Source organism: Cyanistes caeruleus, chromosome 4 (genome assembly GCF_971803275.1).
Source record: "Cyanistes caeruleus chromosome 4, bCyaCae1.hap1.1, whole genome shotgun sequence".
In the NCBI taxonomy this organism is placed as follows: domain Eukaryota; kingdom Metazoa; phylum Chordata; class Aves; order Passeriformes; family Paridae; genus Cyanistes; species Cyanistes caeruleus.
In genome coordinates, this window is record NC_141704.1 from 81,959,377 (window position 1) to 81,981,183 (window position 21,807).

At 50.2% G+C, this 21,807-nt stretch overlaps 1 protein-coding gene and 1 long non-coding RNA gene across 4 annotated transcripts in view; one reads left to right on the forward strand and one right to left on the reverse strand.

The window, feature by feature from the left end:
• Positions 1–21,807, reverse strand: part of CECR2 (CECR2 histone acetyl-lysine reader) — a 98,108-nt gene that overhangs the window by 7,367 nt on the left and 68,934 nt on the right. For 2 of the 3 annotated variants that reach the window (XR_015285946.1, XM_086886077.1), the window contains exons 4-18: positions 21,376–21,515; positions 20,825–20,929; positions 20,170–20,219; positions 17,733–17,902; positions 16,925–17,002; positions 12,017–12,173; positions 8,773–8,902; positions 8,449–8,486; positions 8,273–8,364; positions 7,869–7,995; positions 6,100–6,533; positions 4,867–4,995; positions 3,972–4,791; positions 1,138–2,533; positions 180–285 (exon numbers count right to left, since the gene is read on the reverse strand). Coding sequence is in view for 2 of the 3 variants with exons in the window: in XM_086886077.1 (XP_086742203.1) it covers positions 180–285; positions 1,138–2,533; positions 3,972–4,791; positions 4,867–4,995; positions 6,100–6,533; positions 7,869–7,995; positions 8,273–8,364; positions 8,449–8,486; positions 8,773–8,902; positions 12,017–12,173; positions 16,925–17,002; positions 17,733–17,902; positions 20,170–20,219; positions 20,825–20,929; positions 21,376–21,515 (3,972 nt within the window). In the remaining variant the exon portion in view is untranslated. The remainder of the gene's footprint in view (positions 1–179; positions 286–1,137; positions 2,534–3,971; positions 4,792–4,866; positions 4,996–6,099; positions 6,534–7,868; positions 7,996–8,272; positions 8,365–8,448; positions 8,487–8,772; positions 8,903–12,016; positions 12,174–16,924; positions 17,003–17,732; positions 17,903–20,169; positions 20,220–20,824; positions 20,930–21,375; positions 21,516–21,807) is intronic. The other variant, XM_086886078.1, reaches the window with a different exon arrangement.
• Positions 7,299–12,918, forward strand: LOC111928061 (uncharacterized). The gene is made up of 4 exons (XR_002863898.2): positions 7,299–9,043; positions 9,247–9,397; positions 9,603–9,810; positions 11,285–12,918. It is a non-coding gene; the product is annotated as an uncharacterized LOC111928061 (long non-coding RNA).

Consider the following 21,807-nt stretch of genomic DNA (forward strand, 5'->3'; position numbering starts at 1 on the left):
CAGGTTTAGGAAGGAATGATCTCATGATTGCATGCAACCAGTTCAAAGGTAACACCAGTGATGTGCCCCAGATCACAGCTTCCTCCAGTTCCTCCCACCCTCATCAAACACCTCAATCCTTCAGCCATTGGGAGGAGAAAGACCTGCATTTCAGCTCTGCTCTCTCTAGCAGCCCTTACTTGATCCAGAGGCAACGCTGATGGTTTTTGTGATGTCAGATCTTCCCGGGACATGGTTGCTGTAGGCATCTTCGGGAAAGGAACTTGAGCCTGATGCATTTGCATTCTGGAGTCAGGTTGAATGGAGAGAGTTTTAGCACATGAATGTCAGGAGCAAATCCCCACTCTTGATTAAAACTACTTCACTGAAGGCATACATACAACATTAGCATACAAGCATTTGTCTTGTATATTCTGTCTGGCTTCCCCCAAAACACAGCCCTCAACCCATGCCATTCCCCCAATGGCTTAGCTTTAAGCCAAGTTCCCTGAATACTAGAAGAAGGAAGGACTTGATGCTGTGATGATGACAAAACAGTGAATAGCTTGAGGCACATTCATAAAAACTGAACAGGGAATTGTTGGAGTAGCTGTGTTTTCCACTTGGGAATAAAATGTGATATGCAGTCTCAGTGAGAAGCAACTTTTTGCGATGGAAATTTAACACAGAGAAGGGGCAAAGCAAGAGGAGGGAAAAAGAGGGCAACATTAAGGACCATTCATAACAAGAGGCTAACTTCCACTTCAGCCAGTAACTCTTCCCCACTACAAGCAAGATTAAGTATAACATTTGCAAAGAAAATGGCAAGAGTCCTTGTGATTAAGAGATGCTCAACCCTGGATGGCACATTAACAAAACACTGTCAGGGGAAACTCAGCACTGGTGTGGGGATGGATGGGGCAGGCTATCAGGTTTTCCATGACAGTGAGTGCTCCTTGTTTTAAGGAGATGCAGTGAGACTCTCTCCATCTTAGCACTCTTACTCCAAGAGTCCAAGAGCCACCTCTTAAGCCTTTCAACTTGACTTGCCATCTCCTGTGACTTGAAGCCATATCCCTTCAAGGGTATCCAACACTGATGGTCACCCAGGCATCACCCCCCTCCCACCTTGCCTTCTTGCAGAAAACACGATCTTACCCCGAGGGTCTATACAAGTCCTGGGGTGGCCCCCCCATGCCACCTCCACTGCCTCTCTGCTCCATCAGCAAGGCCTGAAAGTGACCCACGTTCTCCTCTCGGCAGCGGTACAGGGGGCCCTCCTGAGAGAGGCCGTTGGCCTGGCTGGAGGCTGGATGATGAGACAGGTGAGCATTCATGGGCGATCCGTACGTCCTGGGCTGGAAGTGGCTGGCAGGATGCCGGGATCCGTAAGGAGAGCCAGTCTGTAGCATCACCCCGTGGGGAGGGAAAGCCGAGGGGCCGAATCCCATCCCCGCACCCAGGTGTGGCGGGGGAGCTCCATAGAGGAACTCCCCCGCTGCCACCGAGCTCTGCCTCTTAGTGGCTGCGTTGTGGTTGTCCAAATCAAGGAACTCTTTGGGACTCTCCGGCCTTTCCTGGGACTCCTCGGACTTCTCATCTTCAGGCCCCAGCTCCTGCCCGTCGCTTGGAGAAACCTCTTTGGCACTTGCTAGGTCCATGTGGTTGGGAGAGGCCAGGGCGGCGCTCAGCGCCTCGCAGCCCTGCAGGCCGGCGGAGCCCCGCTCTGGGAAAGGGGGCCTGGCCAGGGGCGGGTGGTGCCCGCTGGGGCTGGCCTGGGGGTGGAGAGGTCTCTGCCAGTCCGAGTAGCCCTGCGGGCAGCCGTAGTAGGGCGGTCGCTGGTAGTGGTGGTAGGAGGCTTGGGGCTGCGGCTGGTAAGGATACGGCATGCCCTGGGGCGGCCGATAGCGCGGGAACACGCCGGGGTGGGCGCTGCTCGGCTGGAAACCCCGCGGGGGGAAATGCTGGGGATGGGAGGCAGGAGGTGGGGGCTTCCCCCCCATCACGGGGCCGAAGCCCTGCAGGCCCGGGTTGATGTGGTACCGCCCGGCCGAATTCGGGTATTCCAGCCCGGACATGTAGAGAGGATGAAACTGGTTGGGGGCGGCCCCCATGGAGGTGGTGTCCACGCCAGGGAGGCCGGTGCCCTGCCCCATGCAAGGCACGGCCGCTTCGGGCAGAGCCTTTCCCCCACCGCAGAGGGGCTTCTCCAGCAGGTTGGCAGCCAGCCCCTTCCCCTCGGGGCCGGCTGCCGGCCCCTCGCCCGCCGCCCCGTTCTGAGGCAGGGGACCCCCTCTTTCGGAGGCGGGCACCAGGTCCCTCACGCAGCCCGGGTCGCCGGCATAGCCGCTCTCTGCCGACCATGCTCCCTTGGCCTGCCCTCCCTTCAGGTCACCCTTCACACCGGGGCCGTCCTCCTCCCCATCCGGGGGCAAGGCGCGCCTCGTGCACTCCATGGGCAGCGGGGGCTTGGGATGAGGTAGGAGTTTGGCGTAGGCCCCGTCGGGAATGCTGATGCACTGAGCCTTCTCGTCCATGCCTGCCGGTGTGTCCACTGAAAGAGAGGGAAGAAAGTCAAACACATGCCTAATTTTGGTAAATTTGGGTGATCTTTAATAGCTGTTTCTTTGAAAAGCCACCACTAAGTCACATCTTCCCCTGGAGTAACACAGCACACGTGTTTGGTCTGACATAGAGGTGTGCAGAGGCTGTCTGAAGGAGAGGCAGAGTAGGGGTCCACATGACAGTGACATCAGGTGCTGGTTTCAGCTCGATTTCTGACTGCCTTATTCCTTCTCATAGAATCATGCAATAGTTTGGGTTGGAAGGAACCTTAAAGATTATTTAGTTCTCTCCCCTGTGCAGAGAGACACCTCCCACTAGGTCAGATTGGTCAAAGTCCCCTCCATCCTGGTCTTGAACACCTCCAGGGATGGGGCATCCACAGCTTCTCTGGACAATCTGTGTCAGGGCCTCACCACTTTCACAATAAAGAATCTATTCTTAACACTGAACTTCAGCTCGCCCTCCACAAACCCTGTTTGCATGCAGCTTGGGCAGAAGCACCACCACAGCCTGAGATGCTGCAGAGCTGATCACAGTCATATTTTAACCAAGTGTGGTTTGGAGATGAGACTGCTCTGTCCTGCAATCGCTCAACGTTCTCCCCTGTCTCTGTTCTGTATCCAGCAAGCTAAATTATGATGATAACTTTTAAGCAATGCCACACAAGGAAAGAGTTTCCTCTTAGTGCAAGGCACACAAGGGATTGATAAAAGATACAAGGGTTTTGATCTCTAGTTTACCAGCTAGAAATAATGAAAAATTTTTTTTTGATCTCTGAATTGTTTTGATCTCTGCATTAGGTTTTATTTTTAAGGCTCTTTTTTTTTTTTATTATCTGTAGTTTACCGGATAGAACAAATGAAATTCAACCAGAAAGAAGCTGGTGAGGGCATGCATGATGTGCTGCCATCCCACCTGAACCGATACAGCTGCTCAGGGCTTTTGGGCAACCCTGGTGTGTGAAGATTTTAAGATGTTGAGAGCTCATAAGGCAGATGTGCATTTCAGAGGAGAAGCCATACTGACACACACTCAAAGGAGTATATTTAAGGCATTTATTCACATAACATCTCCTCTCCTTACCTAACTACCTGCAGATCCAAGTTTTATATTAACTCCAGGTGAGCTCTAGCAGCATCACAGCCTGTGCTTTGCATTTGCACCTCGTGGCACACTGATAACTTGCACATAAAGCTGTGACAGAGGGGACCTCTGGCAGGCTACAGTGAAACAAAACAGTCCTAGAAAAACCTAAGCAAGGCCCAGAGTAGAAAACATACTCCAATTTAGATTGAAAAACCAAAACTACGTGTAAAAACTCAGTTCCCCCCATAATATTCAATCAAGATTTGAATTATCTTCTGAGAGGCAGAGGCAGATACAGGCAAGGACAGTCAAGTGCTACCAGTGGGCACTCGGGGCGTTACCTTGGTTGCTGTCCATGTCCATGGTCTGGCCGGTTGGATCCTGGGAGCTCCCGTTTCCCAGGAGGGGTTTTGGGGGCTGGCCGCCAGCGGAGGCGGCGTGAGCCAGCTGGGGAAAGGGCCCGGGGAGGTGCGGCGGGGGCGGCTGGCGAGGGTGGTAAGGCACACCCGGCGGGCACACGCGGGAGGACAGCTGCTGCATGGCGATCATCTCCGGGCTGTCCAGCATGGAGTCCCCGCCCTGGCACCCTCTTTGAACCTGAGGCGGTCCCCCAAACAGAGCGGCCGGCGGCTGCGGCATCCTCTGCCCGGCGGCTTTCCCGGGCGGCCGGATGTACCCTGAGGGAGGCACCCCGTGAGGTAGGAAATTCGACTGCTCGCTCCACTGGCTGGGAGGCAGCGGCGGCCTCATGGCCCGGGGGTCCATCATATGGCCCAGGACACGGGGCTGCAGCGAGGGCCCCGGCCCCATGGGCGCCTTCTCCTCCGGCCCCACGGCAGCCTGGCCGGCGGGGCCGTGGCTGCCGTTCCACAGGGCCGGATGCGCGCGGTTCAGGTACTTGTAGGGCCGGTACGTGTGTCCCGGGGGGACCTCCGAGCCCTCCGGCGGCTTCACCGGGGGCCCGTTGTGCCGTGGCGGGAGGAAGCCCTGCTGGAACTGGGCCGGCGGGTAGACGGCGTCGGGCGGGGGGCCGCCCACGCGCCCCAGCTGCAGGGAGCCCAGCCGGGGGCCCAGCCCCGCCACGTGGGCCGGCGCCGCGCACACCTGCTTCTCCGGAGTGCCCAGCCGGTGCCCGCGGTGCTCGCTCAGTCCCACGGCCGGCTGCGGAGAGAGAGGGGGGTCTCAGTGAGAGCTGCGGGGCCGGGGGTGCCGCGGGCCTCGGAAGGAAGGGCTCACCTGCATGGCAAAGTGCTGGTGCTGCTGGACCGGGTCTCCGGGATGGGGCTCGGGCACGCGCGGAGAGCCGTACAGTTTGGTGGGATCGGATCCACGCAAAGGGCCAAACGTTCCTGGCACCGCTGGTCTCTGAGGGATGGGGAGGGGTGCAGGGGGGAGAAATAAAACGATTTGTGAAGTGCATAAATGTGGCAGGAATGCTGCAGGTGTGGGGGAGCCAAGGCTGGAGTAACCACATGAATAAGCAGCCAGACTGTTCTGTACCGTGGAAAACCTCTCTTCGGAGGTAATACAGCCTTATCAAAGCCACTCACCCCAACCTCTCCAAGCTGCAATACACTCACTTGCCACCCAAATCCTGGGAAGCAAGCAAGAAGACTGGAGGAGGCAATGCTTTGCTTCAAGAAGAAGAATGGACCACAAGATATGGAAGCAGGAAGACAACGGGGAATGTGCTGGATTTCCTTCAAAATACTCAATGCCTCCAGCTCTCCTACTGCCTCCCACTATCTGCAGCACATGAATCACTCTAAAAATTTTGTTAGATCTCTAGCTAAAAGGGGCAAGGGATAGCCTAAGATCTCAGGGGAACAGCAGATCCATCTCACCACAAGCCATCACTGGTTAAAATGGAAATGGCAGTGAAGGATGGGTGAGGAACAGCCCAGAAGGGAGGCAGAACAGGTGGCATCCAGAGAAGAAATGTTGGGCTAAAGATAGGTCACTGCTGCAGTCCAGGGTGGCCTTTGTTTGATTTAGTTTACTGCTTTTATAAATACTTAAGGCACGAAATGCAGTCGTACACAGATGGCACAAAGTTACCAGGCATCTGTAAACTATTGAGACAGAAGAGGACCAGCTTGTTCAGCTTCATAAACTGGGGGGTAAGGGAGGAAATGTTACAGCTTCCCATGCACTCTGGGGTTACTCTCCAAGGAGAGAAGAAAACTGGGGGAATCAGTCTGTGGAAGCCTACACTGGGACATGACAGCCATGGGAAACATTAGGGGATCACCCCACCTAATGTCACAAAGACTTCAATTACACCAGTTTAAATCTAAGGGCTGTAAAGTTTCACTTGGAGGAACCATAGCTCTGACCCTTTCTCTCTGGGAAAAGGTTCCTGACATGCACTAAAGATTTCATGGTAGGAAGTTTCATTCCCCCTTACTTCCCTTCCCTCCTTCCCTCCCTCGTCCTGATGGGCAAAGGACAGCAGGAACAGCTCCTCACCATCTGTCCAGGGTGTGGCACAGGGCTGGGCATGCCTCCGTACTGCAGGGAGCGGGGGAAGCCTCGCCCGTTGGACGGGCCCCCTTCTCGAGCCGTCTGCGTTGGGTTGCCACTTGGGTCATCTACAGAGGACGAGGAGAAGGAGGAGGAAGAGGAAGAGGAGGAAGAAGCAGGAGCCCTGGAAGTAGCTCGATATGGTGGAGGTTTTCCTCCATTTTCCAGGCGTTGCTGTCTCTTGCCAGGCCCGTCTGGGTCTCGTGATCGAGTCCAGACGCTGCCTGTGCCGGAGCGGCCGGTCCGCCGGCTCCTCTTCTCTCGTCTCCCATCCTCTCTGATCCAAAACTCCTCATCAGTGTCTCCATCTTCCCCAGGGAAGTGCTTCATCATTGCTCGGTGGAAACACCTCTCCAAGTTGTAAGCCATCTTTGTATATTCTGCAAAAACCCCCAAGAACACCAGAGAGAAGCAATTATGCAACATCAGATAAATCATCTCCCCTCTGCCAAGTTTCTCCAAGGAAGACTTTTGTTTCTGACTCGTTGGCTTTGGTTCCTAAACTCCATAAGCAACACAGCATCAGTTCTGTTCAGTAACCCCACCAGAGGACAGGCACACAGGCATGACAAAGTACCACTGGCAGCAGGGCCTGCAGAGTCAGCATTAACTCAGTGCTCCAGCCTAGTGCCAAGAATTACATTAGGAGGAGCACCACCTCTGCTCGTAGAGATGTGTGACCTGCACAGTTAGCTAGCAAGAGTGCTGAGAGAAGAAATGTGAACTTCCAGCAATGCTATTTGATTACATTCAGAGACTTTTCTTGGACTCGTTCAGATCTCTGCTGTGGGCCACAAGACAGAGGAAAATCAGCAAACACATTTATCCCTGTAGTTTCCAAAGCACTTGCTGACCCTGACACGAAAGCTATTGCCAACACCAGCATCCCCACTGCGTCATTTCCACTGGACAGTTCTGCTGAGATGAGCTTTTACTTTTTGTTGAGTGGATAGGAAGGAAAAGACATGTGAGAGGTGTTGATGACAAGGCCTTGAAGCAAGTGATTTTCCAGTTGTTTCCACTAAACTAACCCTGAAGTTCCTTGAGGAACAGAGCTCTCCCAGTGCCAGTGCAGGTATGCTTTTACTTGCAACCAACAGCAACAAGCTGACTTGTTCTTTATGTTGCTCTCCCTTTCTCACCAGGTGTTGCTGGTGAGACAGTCTGCAGTGATGACCCACCATATGGGAACTGATTTCTTATCTAAGCAACACATAGAATTTTAATTGGCATGGCAATTAAACCCAGGATTTCCCATTTGCACGCTCACGTTGTTCCTTCAATAGCCAAGGAACCTAAAAGCTACATTTTCCACCCAAAGGACGGGCACAGTTCACTCCCCACTTTCCTGTGGTACTCAAGAAACACTGGGAGTTAACCAGACCCCAATGCTTTTCAAAGTGCACAGATAAACACATGAAGGAATGAGCTCAGAAAGAAACAAGACTCTCGTCTCTTTGTATTTTCTGCCTTCACCAGCTACCAACACGGCAGTCCTTAGTATGCCATGCCCCAATTCAGCATGACCAAACTGTGCTAAAAGCCTCACTAAAACCCAGTGCGGGTCTCAGTAACTATTACCATCTCATCTGGTCTCCTAAAAACATCCTGAAAGAGAAGAAGCACAAATCAAGTACTGGTGAAGGGGAAGAAGGGCACTGCTTGCTTTGGCTGAGCACTGCAAATAGACAAATTTAGCATCTTACTGCTCTTACCACTGCCTTCACCGTTGTACTTAAGACAGTTCCTGAACATGGTCTTCATATCACCCACAAACTCATCCTTGGTGCAGTACTGACCTCCATTCAACTTCTTCTCCATGCTAGAGATATCCATGGGGGCCTGGAATACAACCACACTTCTCTTCAGTTACAGAAAGCATAGTGGGGCTTACAAAGTTAGAGCTCAGAGAGGGCATGGGCAGCAGAGGATGCTCTCCAGAGAGGCAGCCATCCATCTTTTTTTTGTTTTCTTGACTTGTAAGGCTAGAAGGGACTGCCAGAATCATGGAGGTTGACTGTGAGAGTAATACAACCCATCAAACTTGAAAAGACTTCCAAAAAACTGCATCCCAGTTAACAAAGTGCATCAGTCAAGATGCCTGGGCCACTTTCCATACCTTAATGATCTGGTAGTAGTTGGGAGCGTACGATTCATCAACGGGCTCCAAGAAGGGCCAGGAGTCCTTGTGAGCCTTCACCACATCTAGAACTGGCAGCAGCAAGAGAAAGGAGAATGGTTACACTCACACACACAGAGAAGTATTTCACTTTGAGAAGATGGGGTGGGACTAACCTTTGTACATGGCTGTGAACTCATCGTCCAGTTCAAAGCTGTAATGGGAAGCACCACAGTGAATATTCAGGCTGAGGATAGGTGAGACATGCTCTGTACTTCATCTTCTCTTCAACCCATGCAGTGCCACAATGCTGGCAAATAGGCCTCATCACAAACACTCCTCTCATATGGACCAAACCCAGATGTTTCTCAGCTCACTCCTCTCACTGTTCTCCAGCCTCACTTCTCCCTCTGCATTCCTGTGAATGATCACACTCCTCTCCTTGCCATACTTACTGCTTCAATACACCCGTGTGCTGCCATGCCCCTTTGTGTACTCACATATCCTTGGTCCTTCGCTCTTCCCTGGCAGGGGAACTGGGATCCAAGTGGGAAAGCTCAGGGGGAAGCTCCTTCCCCTGTGCCAGCAGCCAGGCCCGCTCTTCACGAAGTTTCCTCCTCCTGGCCCGTTCTGCAGTGGGAAGAGATGAAAAGCCATTCAGCACTCCTTGCCCACATCTTGCAGGGAAACAGAAGGTGCTCCTGCAGCTCTCAAGAACTCCAGTGAGCTGATCTTGCTCTTTCAGCAAAAGCAATGACAGCACAGGAGCAGGTGAGGCGAGAATACAGTGCACCACCAACAGGCCTCATCACCCTCACTTGGTTACAAACACCACTTTTGAAGCACTGCTGTTGCACAGGTGCTGCCTTAGGCAACTTCCAGAAGTGGTGTGGTACAAAGAGGGAAGTTCAACACCAGCCCTAGGCACAGCTGAGCACTATGGAAAGAACTGACTCGTTGTTACCTTCCTTTAGGGGCTTCACCTCAGGCAGGTGAACTTGAGGCAGCAGCCCTTGCACAGAATGGGATGAAGAGCAGTGCCAAAGGAAGTTCTACCAGCTGAGTGGCAATGAATAACTGGGGTCATTGTTATCCTCCATGGCTGGCTTTGGGAAGATTGCTCAGGTAGGTCTTCATGGCCAGCAGCCAGAGCGAACAAGTTGCCACACACGAGGGCCACTGGGACAGCTTTCGTTTAAAGAAGTGAGGCACAGGAAGAAGCAATGCTGGTAATATAACCTGTGGTTTGCAACCAGACAGCTGGCTAACAGATTGCTTCATAATAGAAAGTTTATGGGCTCTTATGAACCTCATTTCCTTTTTCTTATAGGAAATCTGAATTCATTTGACTTGCGAAACACCTGCGGTTGGACCCAACCTTCTGTAGGAGCAGAATTCTGTGAAAGTAATGTTCAGGGAGAGGTATCACAGGAACAGGCCACATCAGAGAACACCCAGAGTGAAAGAAAGATATGGGAGACTCAGCTAACACCCTCTAGCAGAGGCTCTGCCTTTGGAAAATGCCATCTACTCAAGAGGTACCAGCTCTGGTGGAAATATATTTATTAAAGTCCTACTCTGTCTGAATTTGGGATGGGGATTGATAGCACAAGAAAAGTAGGAATAGCTACAAGGTGAGTGTGTGTAGGGACATCCATTGGCAGATATGTCAAAAACTGGTAAAAGAAAGCTCAAATTTCCTTTTAGAAGGCTCAGGGTAGCACTGAAGTCAGGATTATAGGACTTGCATCTATGGTGTCCTACAGAATCTAAGAGAATTGCATGACCAGAAATGCAACACCCAATTTCAGATAACAGAGAATATCTGAGTCTGTCCAAGCACTGTTCAGATTTCATGTTTCTTTCATAAAATTAGCATCCTTAGATGGCATTGCAATGGATAAGTGAGAAAGCTGAGGTGAATATGAAGTGATTATCTGGGCAGCAAATGGAAAATCTCGTGACAACAGCAGCCAAGAGGTAAAGATTGTGCAGATTTTAGAAATCCACCAAGGATCTGACCTGGTAAACTGACAGGAATCAAGGAGTGCTATCCTGGTACCAGAAGGCCATATAAAATTAAATTTTATTCCAGACTGAAAATTAGAAGAAAATCTTTGTAACTAGAAAATTTCTGTTGTCAGATGTCCAGTTTTAACGAGTCTGAAGCAAGTAAAGCAAATGACATAATTTTCAAATAATTTTCTCTCCATCATAAGAACTGTCATGACAGCAAATGCTAGTGGTGGGTGTGCTTGGCACTAAGAAAAGATCATTAAGAAGCCAGTTTTACCTGGATAGCTGCTGGTTCCAGGGATAAAAAATACTGTAGTGATTTAACTGAACAAGTCAACATAACCTCTGCAAACAGCTTTTGCACCAGCTTAAAAGGAGACACCTCCTGTTTAAGCCTAAATGGACTAGGGAAGAGTTTAAACCAACTGAAATAAATGGCATAAAACAAAACTAAAGCATCTCTGCCAAAAAATGCATGAATGTGTGCTAACTTGGCTTAAAAGAGTCTACTGCTCAATCTCATGCCAGTTTCTTTGCATGGCTCTGGTGCCTTTGAATCTGATGATGTAATGATTGCATTTACCCAGAAAAGGAAGTGGCTTACACCAAAACAAAACCATTTTACAGGAACATTTCTCTTTGCAGCTCTGGTGCAACCTCAAGACTAATTTTGTATATAGAGATAAAGCATTAAACCACAGAGAATGTGCAATTTGCCAAGGGAAGCAGAGATCTGTGGCAGATACGGAATCTAGATGAGTCTCAATTTAAAGCACCTGATTAGCTAGGACTAGCAACCAGGAATACACCAAGGCCAGGGAAGTAATTGGTTTTTCTAAAGGTTAAAAAGGTAAACAGGTAAAAAGAAGCTATTCTTAGATAACATCTGGCCTCCCACCAAACATCTGGTAGCAAACTGTTTCATTCTGGAAAGTTTACAAGGTTTGAATGAACCTAATCTTTTTTTTCCTTTTCTGATTTTTTTATCCACTTCAGGACTCACGATACTGACACCACCCCACATTGACACAGTTTTCTGAGGATGTTCAGCCTTTCTGTAGAACTAAAACAGCCCAGCCAGTCACTGTGGCTAAAGCAGCAGCTAAAGGAATGCCCCATAAGGGAGGCAAACAGAGAGAAGGTGCTCAGAAATGAGCTTGCTCTGACATCCACACCTACATGTACTGCCTGACTGCCTTGGTCTGAAATTGTCACCTCTGGTGCTCTGTGTAGCCTGGTCCCTTCATCTTTAGTACTCCAATTGATAAGGCCAGTAGCAATATAAAAATACTACTCTTCCTGCTCCCATGTTATCCCATTCCCTTTCTCCTCAAAGGGAATTCTTTCATCAAGCATTGGGCAAAAAGAACCAAATGTTATCCAGTGAGAGCAAAGCCAGCTAATCCTGCACACAGGGAAATCCTGAGGAGGCAAGTGGGGAGACAGAACCCAGAAACAACATAAATAGCAGGAGAAAAAAAATGGACAGCTGGGGCAAGGAAGAAAATCAGCACAATTTGAAAAAGACAACACAGTCCAAAGGTGCCCTAGAGAACAGCCACCAACACTGAGAGGACAGACAAAGGAAAATAAACTACAGTCAGACCACTTTATCAGATGTAAGTGCAAGAAAACATTCTCATTAGCAAGTCTGGCAGGGGAGGAATGCAAATGGCAGACTTGAATTCAAGATCTCAAGTCTTGACTTTGAAAGCTTCCACACGTTACCTTCCACTGCTTTGACCTTCTCCTCCATCTCCCTCTTCCTCTCCTCCTTCAGCAGCTGCTCCTGCTCCCTCTTCTGCACTGCTATAAGGATCTGGCGCTCCTCCTCTTCCTCTCTGCGCCTCTGCTTCTCCATTGAGCTCAGCACATTTGGGTTTACCTGCAACAGAATGATGCACCAAAAACTGTAAAGCCCTGGTTTGTTGAAAGCTGAGCAGTCAGGTTTGCTTTGAGGAAGTATTAAAGCACACCTACAATGAATGACTGGGAGGGAAAAAAAAAAAAGAGGGGAAAAAAAAAGAGGATTCGTATGTATGATTTCCTAGATGAAAAGCAACATGGAAAGGGAAGTTATTTGTGAAGCAATGAAATCCTACTGATACAAGGACAATGGAAGGAGAAGCGATGGGTTAGACAAGCTGCCATCCTGTCAGGGATGCACCGTGCGCATTTCTCTTCCCTTCTGGGAAAAGGATTCAGGCTGTTGACACCCTTACACAACACCTCTACCTCTTCCAGCTAGCAGAGCTCTGACTGCAAGTGTGAGAAGAAAGGACTACTTTGCCAAACCTGTCTCTGCTGCAAAACACAGAATACTTCAATAGGAAAAGCGTCTGGTACAGCCTTGTGTCAAGGTATCATTAGGAATGTTTTCCTTTCCTGTTCAGAATTTCTGTGTGCTAATCTCCCCTGAACTGGCTCTCATTTGTTTGCTTGGACAGTTTTCCTGCTGGGTCCCAAAACCAGTTCTCTCATTCAAGGACACCTGGCTCTTTATTGCCCCACGTTCTCACCTCCCCACTGCCAGCAGGCTGCAAGGCTGTGTTTGATCCTACTTAAGACTGCAGGCTTCCGAGATCAGGGACTGCCTGCTCCTATTTCTCTAATAAAGCATGAGGTATGTATGTGGAAGTGTGGAATTATCTTTATTACCTTAATTTAATTATGAGACAAATATATCAGTCAACCACCAGCCAACTCCTACCCCTGTGACCAAGATATCTGTGCCTTATCAGCAGGGAAAATCCACCAGAAAATAACAATGTACACAGAGTTTGCTCCAACTTCATTTTCAGGGAATAACCAGCAACCACCACTTAGGCAGAAGGCATTTCCTGAGGATTAGCAATCAGCTGGGGTCCGTTGGCTGCTGCTCAGACCATCAACTTCTCCAGGCCCATTATTAATCCCCAGGAAAAAATAATAAAAAAAAAAATATAAAAAGAATTCTGGCACCACGATTACTATTTTGTCCTTGTTTCACTGCCCAGAAATAGAACCTGGGGGTGTTTTGATGAAGGCCTAAAAACGTTGTCTGGTTTTGCTGTACATAAAATCCCTCTCTGCCTCCCCTTCCCCTCCACAACCCTGTGCTGCCCTATAAACTCCCACTCCAGTTCTCTGCAGATGAGCACCATGTATCACCTCCAGGAGAAACAATACATTAAGAGAATTATGCTTCAACCACCAACAGTCACAGAGAAGTGTCCAAGAGAGGGTCATGGGACTCTTGACAAAATTAGGATCGTATCCTGCATTTAGGGACAGATTGGGCAATAAAAACCACCTGTTCTGTGCTGATCCTTTAAGGTGAAACCCAGAGCTTCATCTCATCTCCAGGGAATCATTCTCTTCTCTTCCATTTTATATCTTTGACAAAATGTTATCACTTGTCTATCTCCTTCCTAGGGAAATCATACCATGAGTTCAGGTGCTGTAAGATTAGCCAGCTTCTCCTCACAATCAGTTTAAAGTTTGTTTCTCAACCCCTCATTCCATTTTTTCCCAATTATTCCTAGGTACATTCTTCTGAGTGAACATAAATTCTCCTTTTCTTCAGCCACATTCCAGCCTTTACCTTATGGACTTCCTCAGACACTTACACAACATTCCCACATTTCTACAGTTAGATTGAATGTTTTCTTAGAAAGCAATCCTTTCAGTTCCCTGGAATGATTATTCCAGTTGTCTCTCAGATCTTTCCTCCCTGATCCATATCCAAACACCAGGATGCCCAGGATTGTACTATGACAAGGACAACAGGTCAAGAATCTAGAGAACTGAGTTCTACATTCTCATGTTTGATTCTTTTTATATCCTTTTCTCAATAGCTTTGCCATCTGATTTGTTACTCATGAGCTGCAAACAACTTCCTTTTCAGACCTGATCCTGACCACTGTCAAACAGTTTTCCTCTGACTTTACTGATAAATCTTGAATTGCAGGAAGAACCAAAAGAGTCAGGTTCTGCAGTAAGAGAAAGAGGTGAGCAGGAGCCAGCCACCAAACTTGGCATGCCAAGATATTTTAACGAGGATGTGACCATCAGCCTTTATATTCTCAAACCAGTAAGCCAGCCTGGCATGTTACAATTGTTTTGATTGCTGGTACACAGGTGAGACCTTCCCTTTCCCTGGATTAATCCAAATTCATGTCCTGTGGACACAGGAACACAACATCCAAGCCTGCAGGGCACACTCAGCACCCTATGCTTTAACAGGGTGGCACAGGATCCACAGCTCGCTCCAGATCAACCCACCACAAACATGGCATCAACAAAGCACTTTTAAACAAAGGAGAGGGTGTCATGCTACCAGATCTAGAAAACAAAGGAAGGGGAAAAGCAGAAACCACAAACCCAGTGTAGTGAGGACTACAGTAGACACCCACAATTGCACTTATTCCCTGCAGCACTTGCAGGGCAGCAACAGTGCTGCACTGGGCTCCTTGAGACACTTCAGCCACAGAAAGAACCTGATTTTCAGAGGGACCCTCAGTCTGGCATCCCACCTGAGTCCATTGGGGATGAGTGTCCTCCATTCAGGGTTAAAAAATATACACAAACATGAACCAGTAAACTCCTACTGGATTAGTGGGAGCAGATGCCTATTGGAACGACAAAAGCAAGAACCAAACACAAATGAAACCTCTTTCCTGACCACAGAGGTGGCAAAAGGATGCTTCTCCAGCTTCCTCCCCACTGGGGGATAAAAACCACCGCGACCAAAGCATCACCGCCTCCTTCCCTCCGGCAGAGAGCACTCCAGGACACAACATCACTGCTGTCCCCCTGGCCCTGGGACTCTGAAAGGGCCAAACTTCTGCCTTTTAGCTTTGCTCTCCAGACTGTGGGTATCAGACTTCAGGGCCAGAAGGCGTGGGGTGCCCCGAATGCCCTGGCCCCTCATCCACCAAACCTTCCCGCTCAGGTTTCCTGCGCTCTCCTAATGAGGGTGCTGCTCAGGCTGCCCTTAATGAGGAGCTAATCTGAACCACCTGTTGAGAAATCCCCCGCAGGATCAGGAGCCCATGGAGCAGTTCCATCTCCAACTCAAGCGGCAGCCAGGAGAAAGGGGTCACCTGCACCGGGCTGAGATTTTCTCCTCCAGGCTCGCCGGCTGCCCACCCTGGCTTGAGGAACAAACCATCAGACATGCTGGCGCCTCCCCTGGCTGCCCCATGGCAGGGATGGCTGCTCCATCCTGCTGGGGAGCATCACCCCTGTGGTGCTGCTGGCTCCCTGTGTCCCGGTGCAGCGGGTGCCAGGAGGGCCCCCTGCTCGCTGGAAAGGTTTCACTGGCCCACAGGCGGCAATTAACAGCCCTCTGCCACCGCAGACCTGGAGCACCTGCGGTACTGATTAGCATCATTCAGGCTCCATGTGTTTCCCACTCCCCTCCTCCTCCTCTGGGATTTCTGCTGCCTGTGAACAAACACGTGTCCCTGTGCTTCCTGCACGGTGGGCTTTGCAGACAGATTCTGGCCCCAAACTGGCCATCGCTGGGGTCTCGTTTTCCTTTCGGCAGCCTTTTATCTGCAGCACGATGAGAGGTTCTTCCTTCCTTCTATTTATCTGTTCTAAGTAATTACATTTATTGCAGGGGGAACTGTACTTTCTCTTTTGTTTTGGGGGAACCCCCGACTCTGGCTCACACAGCATATTCCCTGCAGCCTAATTTCCCATGGTTTGACAAAACAACAGGTAACTTCGTTTCCATTACATCTACAGAGAGAGATTATGTGCCAACCTGATAGAATAGAGCTGATTTTTTCCTCTGAGGCTAATCCCACGTTGCCTGACCGATTGCTTTGGGTAGCAGTTGCCAGTTCAAAGACCCCCCCATCTCCAGGGCCCCGTGTCCCCGCCCGTGCCGGCGTGACTCTTAGGGGCCGTGTGGTGAACTGGATCGGAAAACTGATCTACGTTAAAAATAACCCCGACCAAAGAAAAAGGTTATATTTAACTCCAGTCATTTTCCTGGGTCTGGTTCACTGCACAGACCCTCGAGCAGCAGCAGAGCTGTAGCACCGATGGGGTGATGGGGAGATGAGGGTGAGGAGGCACGGAAAGAGCCGTTCGAGCCCACAAGGCTGCAGTTTGATAAGCATTTCTTTAAGCAGCCTAAACTGTGACTTCCATTCCCAGCTGACCCACTCCTAGCTCAGCTCCATACTGCATCAGTCATTCTCTCCCTCGGCGCTATCTACACCCTCATGTGTTTGCAGCCTCACGTTTTCCCCTTGGCTGAATTTCTGTCATTTCCCTTTGTAAGCCGGTTCTTCTAGCCCTCTCATCCTTCTTCAACTTTTCTTTGAACTGCCTCGAATGTGCCAGCACTTTCATTGAAGTGGAATTCCCCAGACTGAGCGCAGATTTCCATATGCAGCTGCAGCGGGGTCTGCGGCGAGGCCGGTTACCTCTGCGATCCAGAGGGCAGCACCTCCCTGCTCGCCATAGAAACCCCGGGTGTCAGCCTGCCTTTGACAGGCATTACCACCCATCTCTCTTTCAGCACAGGCACTTTTAAGCGACTCCTTCCCACTGAATAGCGATGCTGCGGTTTATTTCTTCCCCCAGGAGGCATCTGCTCTCGCCTCCCTCCGTCGTCCTCCCCCTCGCACCCCCCCTCACCTCCTGCTTGATTGGTTTGATGGGCTGATGGTCAGACATCCACCTGGGAGAAAACTCTGTCCGCTGCAGACGCTTCTCCTGAAACAGGGTTGAGAATTGAGGGAAGGAAAAAGAGAGTGGAGGAAATTAGGGCACATTGGTGACACTGGCAGGAGAAACTGAGGGCTAGAAGTGACCATGAAATCCCTATTAGCTTTACAAGGGTAGCAAACAAGCAAACTGAACTCAGTCCAAGAACATCACGCTGACTGCAGAGCCTGTTTCACAAAGCCATTGAGCCGAAGGATCCCTTTCCAGATCTGTCCCACCTGAGAGCATTCAGCTGATGGACAACACCCTTCAGAGTTTTGGGGCTCTGACGTACCAGCTCAAAGCAGACTTAGCCAGGACAGCTAAGCAGCCAGTGCCCCCTCAGCAGAGAAACCAGCAGTAAAAGTGGAATCACGGGCAGCTTGCATAGAAAATCCAGGCTGTAAATCGCAGCAGTTCAAAAGCACAGAGATCCCCTGCTAGCAGGAAAGGGCCAGAGAACACGGCTGAAGACAGGAACCCCTTCAGCCATCCTACCTACGCTGCCGTGCAATCGCCAACCAGATCCTCCAGCACCGACTCCAGCACTGCCACAGCGTGGGGGAGAGTCTTCCCCCCATCCACAAGCTCAACAGCCCCCACATCCTCGCAGGCTGTAGGTGCAGGGAGCAGAACGGGGTGACAGGCTGCTTTTGGATTGAGCTCTCCTTCACTCAGCAAGCATCCATGCTCCTGGAAGCGGTCAGAGAGAGGTAAACAGGATGTCGTGTCTCCTCACCTTCTGTGCAATCATGTTGCAGATCTCCGGCAGGAAGTCTTCACTCAAGAGTTTGTAGAGCTGCCTCTCTCTAAGGGAAGTCCTCTCTCTGAAGCTCTCTGTGACCTGCCTCCACTCCTCTTCCGTCTGGCACAGCAACCACCATGTCCCACGGCCAGGCCCTTGGGACCCTTCAAAAACATGAGAGGATGTTATCTCCACAGCAGTTATGACTAACAGCTCCTCTTGATCCCTTCTCCTCTCTCCTCAGGGCTCAGGAAGAGCAAAAGACACTGGCAATGGCCACTGCTACGGAAAACATTCCATTTGCTATAGACCCAAAGCTCTCTTTGTGCACCAGAACCTCTGAGAGTGAAGTACACAGGTGAAAAAATAAGGGTGACACATGGCAACACACAGCTAGTGTGACATCCCTGTAGCAAGCCCACATTCCACTTATTGCAGACTGGAGAAAAGAATTTAATTTGGTTTTTTGTAATGGCTGCTCTCAGCCAGAGCAGGACGTAGGGAACTGCAAATGTTCTGATTTAATCTGGCAGTAGAATAAAGCCATCAAAAAATAAGATAATTTGAAATAAGAGGCTTTTTTGTTTTTTTTTCTTGTGTTTTTTTTTTTTTTTTTAAATCACTGCAAACCATTTCTGCAGTGAAAAAAAATCCTCTTGCTCCCTGCAAATGAAACATTTTGTTTGCAGGCACTTGAAAGAGTAGAAGAGGAAGCGAAGGACAGGGTTCATCAGGCTGCCAGATGAGGGGGAAGTTCCAAAAGTTCACATCCCATCCTTGCTCGATCCAGAGTGGGATTGAAGCAGATCACCCACTGCTCTGAAGCATGTCCCGACCACTAAGACACTTTGAGAGCTGTTCCACCTTGTGTGAAACATTTGAATATTAATTGTGAAGGAAGGGCTCTCTTGCATTGTGGTTGGAACACCCACCTGGAGATGGGGAATGTGGTTCCTGCTCCACAAATGTTTACACAGAGCAGGGAAGCCTCATGGGTTGCAACTTGTATGCTTTTTCCTCAGGATGCTCTCTAAGCAGAAAAAGGCTGTGGTCTTTTTGGGGTTTTTTTTGGAGTGGGGAAAGTCTTGGATCAAACCCCTTAAGGCTGAGGGATTCTCAGCTCCTTCTAGACTTTTCTAGGGCTAATCACTAGCTCCCAGAAAGCAAGCAATGGTCATCAGAACCACTGGCAGATGTCATACACCTACACATACACTTCTCACCACATTTTCAAGCAAACTAACAAATGAAATATACAAAGAAGTAAACCTGAACCTGACTGGGCCCTTTGTGGAGCTGAGCTGCGAGAGGCTCCAACATGCAAGCTGTCAGGTTGTCCCAGGAAGACTGGAAAGCTGCAGGCTCCCTCCAGCCCCTGCCCTCTGTCAGGTGTGCAGTGGCGCAATTTCAGCTCTGTGAATGCACTGGGGACTGGTAATTGAGACAGCAAAAGTCCAGCCATGTGCTGGTTCTGCTGCTCCAGCTACGCAAAGCCATCCCTTGCCCACCTGCAGCAGGGAGAGCTTACCTGCATCCCCAAACCCTACATCCTTGGTTCTCATTCCCTTGCCAGCTGCTTACAGACGACTCATTTCAATAGCAAACAGGACTAAGGCACTGCTTTGTGCCAGCAGATTACTCTGCAGCTGAAGTGACACAATTTGCTGGAAGACAATGATCTGATAAAACCCCCGGCGCTTCACGCGCATCGCTCCGGCTCTGCCGCCAGGCTCCGGAGCAGCCGGAGTAGCCGCCAGGAAATCTGAAGACAAAGGGCAAAGGGAAGGAGGCATGGGAAAGACAATGCCACCCTTGCCTTTTATTGTGAGGCAACAGGCAGGCTGAGTCCCTGGGTTTTGTGGAAGCCAGTGGATACACATGTATGACAAATGAGTCCCAGCTCCCTTGAACTCGCTTTCACATCATCCTGCTAAACTCGCTTTTTGCCTCGTTAACCCTTAGCTGGGTACCCCCAAGATATCGTTTGCCACTCTCAGCCACCCAATGGCCACCAGGAAGGAAAAGTGAGAGGATCAGAAAGGTTCTTCCTTCCCTATCTTTGCATCACTGACTCCACTCTCTTCCCCATCTGAAAAAACACACCTGCTAACAAGAGGGCTGTTTTTACCTCACCCCTGGAAGACTGAGGACCATTCACAGCCTGCTTTTTTCAGGTGAGCTCTTGAATTCTAGTGAATTTTCTTCATCCCAAACTCAGCCATGATAAAATAGGAAGCCTGCAGGTGCCCAGGCCCCCAGCTGCCAGGCTGTCTGTAACACAAACCCCTCCTTCCAAGCTTGGCCCCAACCACCAGCAGAAAGACTCTCCTGAGAAAGGCTGGGTTGCCTCTCAGGCATCTCTCTGGGTTTTGATAATTTAAGAGCCTTATTAGCTGGTGGTATCAACCCTGATACTGCAAAATCTCTTTACCATTTCTTATCTGAGTCTCGTGGATAAGCAAGTTTTCTTCTGCCTTCTCCCTACCAAAAAAGAGAAGGAGTGATACAATAAGTATATTACTTCACATCACCGAAATGCAGCTGTTTCTGAGGAGAAGAATAAGGAACACAACAATTATTCACTGCAGAGCAAAACCATGAAAAAAACACTGCAGAGCACACGTTTGATATCTATTTTCAAATATATATTTATCATAGCTCCATAAAGTTTTTGTAAGTGAAGGGTGCAGGATGAAGTTTGGCAAGTACAGTATCTCAGTTCTTATGGGAAGCATCCCAAAATCTATACCGACTCAAGTGGCCAGGATTTCTGGCTTCAAGCCACACAATGAAAGTATTCTTTATCAGGAGCAAATTCCCTAGCACTGCATGGTGGAACTGCATTTGAAGTCAGGTGGTTAGAAGAGCGATGCCCACTGTTTCACCAAACTTCCAGCTCAGTCAGAATTTGCTTTGGAGAGTGATCAAAGCATCCACCAAGTCTGAGCTTGCTTCACTTCTGAGTTACATTGAAATTATGGCTGCATGGTATATACATATTTATTGGGGGAACCCCAGAAATACACTGTACTTCCCTCTGGGAATGTATGTATTTTACCTCTGTTGTAGGAAGAACCCTTCCATACCTCAGCAAATTTTCCTCCAGTAGTTTTTTCCGCTTCGGAGGTCGCCCTCTTCTCTTGCCTGTTTTCCCAGGAACGTTCGGGGTGTTCGTCTGCCCCCCACATCCCCTGAAAACGGCAAAACCACCATGAAATATCCACCGAGCAAGGGAACCGAGGCTGGCAGGATGGGAGAAGGGCACGGAAATCACAACAGCTGCTGGGAGCCCAAGCAAAGGAGGGATTAAATCCCAGCAGCAACAGGACGGGGAGGGGAGAGGAGGGATTCCCGCTGGCTGGGAGCCTGATCTGGGAGCCGCCGGCACGGCACGGCACGGCGAGCGGGGCAGACAGGCGGGAATGCGCTGGGGCAGGCGGCATCGCTGCCACAGCAGGCTCTGCCGGTGCCACAAAGGCTGCGGGTGACACAATGCGCAGCTCCCAGCCTGCTTGGCAACTCCGTCCCGCCCGCGCTGCCCCTCTCCAGGCCCCGCTCCCCCCGGCACAACAGCAGTCAGGCGGAGCCCCCGAGCCCCTGCACCCAGACACGGGAGGGGGGTGCTGAGTGCTGTTACCTGTCTGGAGCCAGCTCTCCGTTGGGTTTGCCCTGCACCGGGTCCTCCTTGTACATCCGCGTGCCGTAGAAGTACCAGTACAGGGCGCCGCTGCTGTCCTCGCCCAGCGGCTCCACGCGGAGGCTGTCGGCGTCCAAGCCCTGCGCCCACCGGGAGCCCCCCGCCAGACGGTGACAAGTTGAAAAGCGGCCACATTGTCACACAAAACATGATGACACCCCTCCGTAGTAAACACCTCCCTCCCTCCTTCCTTCCCACCACGCCACAGCAGCAGTACAGCTGCTCCTCCAGGCCGAGCTGGGAAAATGTTACTCCAGGGGGAAGGCGAGGTTCGCTCTCTGGCCGGGGAGGGATTTAGATTGGCATCTCTAATTTGAATGGCCTCTCTCGTTTTAACATTTCATCTCTGGTGCTCCTGACAGGGAAGGTCTA